Source organism: Spermophilus citellus (genome assembly GCF_964194105.1).
Source record: "Spermophilus citellus genome assembly, chromosome: 7".
NCBI lineage: Eukaryota > Metazoa > Chordata > Mammalia > Rodentia > Sciuridae > Spermophilus > Spermophilus citellus.
This window is the reverse complement of record NC_138188.1, coordinates 35,505,245-35,512,216: the sequence shown is the minus strand read 5'-3', so window position 1 is coordinate 35,512,216 and position 6,972 is coordinate 35,505,245. Positions and strand designations below refer to the sequence as shown.

The 6,972-nt window shown below is 41.8% G+C and overlaps 1 protein-coding gene across 1 annotated transcript; it reads right to left on the bottom strand.

The window, feature by feature from the left end:
- Positions 1-4,955: 4,955 nt before the first annotated feature.
- LOC308652768 (large ribosomal subunit protein uL13-like) lies at positions 4,956-5,869 on the bottom strand (the record flags this gene model as incomplete). Its single annotated transcript, XM_081300800.1, has 2 exons — positions 4,956-5,023; positions 5,479-5,869. 2 exons carry the CDS (start codon positions 5,867-5,869, stop codon positions 4,956-4,958), a joined length of 459 nt encoding a protein of 152 aa, XP_081156926.1.
- Between the last annotated feature and the right edge of the window lie 1,103 nt (positions 5,870-6,972).

Here is a 6,972-nt window from a genome sequence, read left to right as displayed (position 1 = left end):
GAGGAAAAAATTTAAAAAAGGCATATACAACACAACTTTAATTTACTATTCAGACATCCCAGTCCTCATAATCATAATTCATGCAATGTACTTGGTTTCACATATGTTGGGGATGTGAGGGTGGGAGAATAGAGGGGGATAAGAAAAAGAGAAAAAAAATCAAAGGAAGAAACCAGGATTATTAATTGTTTATGTTGGAGATCAGTATCTTTCCTGCTTCCCTTCTCATCCAACAGATGGGGTTGTCTGTTGTTAGCTGATATCTCCGCCTTCAGGATGATGAAGGTAACCAGGGTGGGAAGGCTGGTCCTGGTGCAGGGCACCTGGAAGTGAAGTGTGGCACCTGCCAGTCCCTGAAGGGATTCAGCACCTAAAGTGTCTCTTTTTGGGTCTGCTTGTATGACTTGAGTGCCTGGTCCTATCTCCCTGTCCTTCCTGAAGATTTCCCAGTTCCTGGTTTCTCTGTTAGTCTTCAAACCTTTGTACCCTCTCCTTCTAGAGACCTCTGTCACTGGGCTATCATAGGCAGCGCCCTGGTCACACTGCGCATCCATCCCACTGAGTGCTGTTTTGTATTGCAGTTACTGTGCTGGGTTACCAGCTGCTGGGGAGAGGGGAAACATGATACTTGGCCAGTTAGAATTCCATTCTGGGAGCTGTCCCCAGCAAAGATGATGAGGAAGGTCAGAGTCAACTATTATTAACATTTAGATGTACATGCACTGATTAAAAAAGAAAAGAAGAAGAATCATCCAGGGTTAAAGTATATTTATTATTCTCTAGCTTGATTTTCTTCCTCAAAAAATAGATTAGAAATGTCATTATATTAATACAGATAGATCAGCATAATTATGTTTAATAGTCACATGCTAATTTAAGGCAGATTACCAAAATTTCTAATTAATCAGTCATTTCCATCTGTTGCCATTTATAAATTATAAGGTGATTTTAAAAAATGTGGACATACGTCTTTGTGCACATGATTAAGCTTTTCTTAGAAATCAGGTCATTGGGCCAACACAACAAGAGTCAGCAGTCTAAGCCAGGCTCTGGTCCAGATTCCTCCTGAACATTAACTGATTGAATCTCACAGCAATCCTTTGAGGTGGGGCCACTTGACTTGCATTTTACTGTATAGGAATGGGGACCCACAGCTGTTAAGAAACTTGCTTTGGGGTCTGCCTCTCATGAGTGGTGCCACTGGGAATTGACTGGGAAACAGCCCTGGAGCTCTGGCCTGCAGCTCCCTTGTACTTTCTTACACACTACCGAATACTCTCCAGGAAACTTGAGCCGGTTTCATGTTCTCACTGCCTCAGAGAGATCATTTTTGCCTGCTCTTGCCACTATGTTTGACAATGTGATACATGAAAAGAATAAGTCTTGGTTTTTAAAAAAAACCTAGTTTTTTTTAAAGATTTCTTATAAAGTGGGGTTCTCTTTCATTCTTTTTCACATCGATCATTTCTGTTTTTTCTTTTATGAATTGCCTGATCATATTTCTAACCCCACCTTTTTTAGTTGATGTAGTTAACTTTAGAGAGAGAGAGAGAGAGAAAGAGAGAGGAGAGAGAGAGAGAATTTTTTAATATTTATTTTTTAGTTTTTTGGCGGACACAACATCTTTGTTGGTATGTGGTGCTGAGGATCGAACCTGGGCCGCACACACGCTAGGCAAGCACGCTACCGCTTGAGCCACATCCCCAGCCCCATGTAGTTGACTTTTCTTTGTTGCTGTTTTCTTCATCTTTTTATTATGGAAAATATCAAGTATATATAAAAATAGAATTATATAATGACCTTGCTGTCCCTATTACTCAGCTTCAACAAATGTCAACAAATGTAGGGAGTCTTGTTTCCTGTATGTCTCTCACCAACTTCCTCCCAAATAATCATATCATTTATATCAATAAACATTTCTTTATTTATCTATGAAAGATTCTCCCTTTACACAAACACTATACACCATGACCTTACAACAAAAAATCAATACAAATATCATCAAATATTCAGCATCCTTGATTTCTCTATTTTTCTATACATTTCATAATAAGTATTCCTTTCCCATTTTCCTCTTTCCCTTCCTACCTCTCCTTTCCTTCCTTTACACTGAAAGGAAAGTCACCACGACACTCGGGAGTGACCAAGAGATCTTTATTGCGGCAGTGTCTGATTAATAGGGAAGGAGGAGAAGAGAGAGAGAGACAGGGAGAGGGAGAGAGAGAGAGGGGAGAGAGGAGAGAGAGAGAGAGAAGGGGGAGGGAGGGAGGGAGGGGAAAGGGGGAGAGCAAAGCACAAGACAGAGAGAGAGAAGAAAGAGAGAGAGGGAGAGGGAGAGAGTGAAAGTGAGAGAAGAAAGAGAGAGCAAGAGAGGGGCACCTGGCAGGAGAGGGTTTTTATAGCCAAAATCGAATGAAGTCTTTGGGTCTGCAAGCTGCCTTGTTGGCATACAGTCATTGGATCACACAGTAGTTGCTAAGGGTGTCATCTTCTGCCTTCAGGCAGATGGGGTAGGGGTCAGATGTGGGTTTCTGTTGCACCAGACAGGTGGGGGTCGAGTGTTCAACCTTGAGTTGGGTTGAGTGGGGTCAAGTGTTCAACTTTGAGTGGGGTTGAGTGGGGTTGAGTGGGGTTGATGATAAGGAACCAGACAGGTGAGGGTGAGGGTCGAGCGTTCAGCCCACTCTGCAGCTAACATTTGTTCAGCCTGCTCTGCAACTAACATACACTTTGTGTTATATTTGTTGTTGCCAAAGAAGTCAGATTGTTTGTCTTGTAGAATTCCCCTTCATCTGAATTTTGCTGATTGATTACTGTGGTGGGGTTTAGTGTATTCCTCTTTCCCCTGAACTATCTGTAAATTTGTTGTTATATCTAAATATTTCATCAGATTCAGCTTTTTTCAAGACTCTTCACAGGTGGTTGGTGTACCCTTTCATGAGGAGACATAGAAGAGTTCACTTATGCTGTTGATTATAACATTGATGATTGACATTGATGATAATTATTTAAATCCATCTGTAGATTATGTATCTCTAAACTTTTGGTTTTTCTAATTCTTTTGACATTTGCTTTCTGGGAAGCTACAGTTCATATAGTGCCGCAGTCTGGCTGGGCACAATTCAGGAGCCACTTGTCAAAAGAAACTAACTTTATTTTTAGAACTACAAATGCCAAACAAAACAGCTCCTCAGGAAAAAACCCTCAGAGCCCAACTGCCACCACCGGCTTCCCACAAGCCTCTCACCCCCACACAACCCTCACCACCTCCCACAATCCTCCTGTTCTTGAGGCTGATTGGCTGGGTTGTGTGGGCGGAGCCAAAGAAGTCCCCCAATGAGCAGCTCCGTGGAGGAGCCAATCAGCTAGATGTTGCTGGGGCTGCTGTGAGCCAATCATCAGCTGGCAGTCTGAAGGGCAGGGAAACAGCCCAATGAACATCACCACAGAGGAGCCAATCAGCTAGATGTTGCTGGGGCCGCTGTGAGCCAATCATCAGCTGGCAGTCTGAAGGGCAGGGAAACAGCCCAATGAACATCACCGCAGAGGAGCCAATCAGCTAGATGTTGCTGGGGCTGCTGTGAGCCAATCATCAGCCGGCAGCTGGAAGTTTGCTGGCAGCTGGAAGTTTGCTGGGGCCCCTTTGGCTGTGGCTCTCAACAATATAGGATAGGCAGTTCAGGGCTTGATTCTTTTTCCTTTTGAATAATGAGTTGGTTTCCTAGACTCCTGTATAGGTACTGCATGACCTCATATATTTAAATATATTTGACTTGTTTAAGTCCACTATTGCTGTTACCTTTGCTGATGATGAAATTATCCTGTCTTTGGCCAGTGGGAGTTGGATCCAGGAACCAACTTGGGGAACCAACTCTCAAGTTGGTTCCCAGATCTTTCTGACCTTAGAAATGTATGAGAGGATCTTCCAGGTTCCTCTCATACATTTCTTGCCCAGATGTAAAATTAGTGATTTATATAAGGGATCCTGGTTTCTTTTAGAAGAAATTTATAGACACAACCCAGGTGCTAAGGGTGCCCATTGCTACTGGACATACCATTGTTTCTAAGTCTTTCTAGTGCAGAGAGATAAGAAATACCATGATTGAAAAATACATTATGAATTCATACAGTATGCATTTGCAGTGTCTGTTTAATTTCATTACTATAAGATTTTTACTTTATCTCATTGATTTAACATTTGTATCTCTTTTCTTCCACACCAAAAGTTCTGGCTCTAAACATTACAGACACAGGTAGAATAGCAAAATCACAACATAACTGCCGACAATATGAATACTGAAAACAACTTAAAATTTATTAACAATCTTTGAAGTTCTTCTTGTCCTTAGAACTTATCCCACTAAGGATGCCCAGTTAAATTGCTGCATTTTAATGTCAATTGGTATAGTCCCTCTCTGTGGTGTTTCTGCTGAATGTCTTATTTAATTCTTGACTTTTAGAGCTTGCATTGTTATTAGTTTGTCTCACTGCTTTTAAGAGTTCTTTCTTTTTTCTTCAAAAATAATTTGTTTTTGATCACAAAACAGAGGGAAGGAGCAAGGGCAATAGTATACTCCCTTGATCACATCTTCCAGTTTTTGCACCTCTAAAACTTGTCCCATTCAGCAGGTGCTCTCCCATTTTGTTAGCTACAGAGTAAAGGATGGCCACGTGGGAAGACAGATGAACACTCCTGCAGTCAGGCCAGCCTCCCCACCCCTTAGTGTTCCAGGTCATTTTTTTTTTTTTAATACTGCAAGTAACTGGTGGTTCTATCAATTTTCTAAAACTCATGAATGAGCAGGACGTACATTCTGACTGTACAATTCTTAGAAACCTCACAGAAAGACCTTCTGAAACAGGAGCAAGAGACTAAGGCTAGGTCCTTTTTTTTTTTTTTTGGTAATGGATCTTGGCTTTCTCCTTCCTCTTCTTCTCCAGGGTGGTTGTCAACCTCAGGAGACAGGCCTACACTTTCCTGTAGGCTTCAGACGCACAACCTTGAGGCAGCTGGAACCACCATCTGAAAGGAAAGTGACCACAACACTCGGAGTGACCAAAAGATCTTTATTGCAGCAGTGCAACAAAGAGAAAAGAAGGAAGGAAAGAGAGAGAGAGAGAGAGAAGAGAAGAGATGAACAGGGAGAGAGCAAGAGCAAGACAGAGACAGAGAGCGCGCGCAAGAAAGATAAAGAGAGCAAGAGAGAGAGAGAGAGAGAGAGAGAGAGCAAGAGAGAAAGAGCAAGAGAGAGAGGGGCCTGGCAGGAGGGAGTTTTTATAGCCCAAATCTGATGGGGCCTCTGGGTCTGCAAGCTGCCTTGTTGGCCCAAGGGGGGTTGAGTGCTCAGCCTTGAGTGGGACTTGACACAAACAGGTGATAAAGGACCAGATAGAGGGGGGTTTGAGTGTGTGGGCTATCTTGCAGCCAACATCTGTTCAGCCTGCCCTGCAGACAACACAGTTCAGCCTGCTTTGCACCCAACACCATCCACTCCTTCCGCTCATAGGCATAGGCCGTTGGAATCCCATCAAACACCTCGAGGATGCCCACAGCAGCCTGGAGTGGCTCAGTCTGTCTCGTGAGGCAGCGGCCCCACCCAGTCCGCCGGAAGTGAGGGGAGGAGGCCGGAAGTGAGACTGGGGGCCCCCGGAAGTGGCTTGGGTCCTGGAATGGGTTGGTTTCCGTTTGTTTGAGGAGAAAGGGCAGGTACTTAAACTTGTTTCTGTAGAAATTTCCAGAAATGTTGATTCCCTCGTGGCACACCACTACCACCTGGCGGTTCAGCAGTACCTGTTTAACCACAATGGCCACCAGGCAGCCCAGGAGAAGGCCTCGGTCATCCAGCACCAGAACCTGCCCCTCCGCCATCTTTGGCAGCCTCCTCAAGAGTTCTTTGTGTATTGAAAATATTGATCCTTTGCCATGTATGTTACATTTTTCCTTTTTTGTTTGGTTAATTGTTAATTTTGTTCACGGGGTTCTTTGCTGTAGAGGGGTCCAATTAACCAGTTTTACTTTATAATTTCTGCTTTTGATGTCATTCATTTTTTTCCCCCTCTTTGATTTTTTTTTAAATTTTTATTGAGACAGTCAGTGGAGCAGGTAAAGGAGAATGAAAGGAAGCCTGGGATAGGAAAAAGCAAAAGACAGTGGAAAGAATCTGTCATATTGATTTCTGCTTCTGGTACCTCTATTTCAAGATTTATATACATTCTTCTATATTCTATTTTCCTAGTTAAAAAGTTTTTAAAAATTGAATGTTTAACATATCTGGATTTTTTTTTTTGGGGGGGTGGATGTTAACTATGAATTAGGGATCTATTTTATTTTTACAGTTAGCAGTATCTCAACTGCATGTAACAATTTATCCTCTGTTTACTTTAAAAATATATCTACCTTCTCAAATATAAGTTATATGTGATTAGTATGTTTCCATACTTTCTATTTATTCCATTAATCTGACTATTTTGACCCAAGTATTGCATTTTTTTTTAGGTTTCTCATTTTTTATTGTAACAAAATATACGAACATGAAATTTACCATTTTCATCATTTTAAAGTCTAGATGTTCTCATCACTATTAAATAATCAACACCATCCTTATAGAGGCATTTTTAAAAAAAGTATCCCAAATGGAAAACTGTGTACCTGTTAAACAAGAATAGCCCATTCCCCACTGTCCTCAGGCTTTGGTAACCAGGCTTCTACTTTTCATCGCTGTGAATTTAAGTATTCTGGGTACTTCTAAATGTCTTTGTGTGACCAGTTTAAGATTTAACATAACATTCTCAAGGTTCATGCTTGTTGTAGTATGTGTCAGAATTCCCTTCCTTGTTAAGGCTGAGTAATATTCCTTTGTATGAGTATGTCACATTTTCTTCATCCATTTATCTGTCATGTATGCTTGGGTTGCTTTCAAGTCTTGGCTATTGTGAATAGGCTGCTGTAAACATAGATATGTGAATATCTCT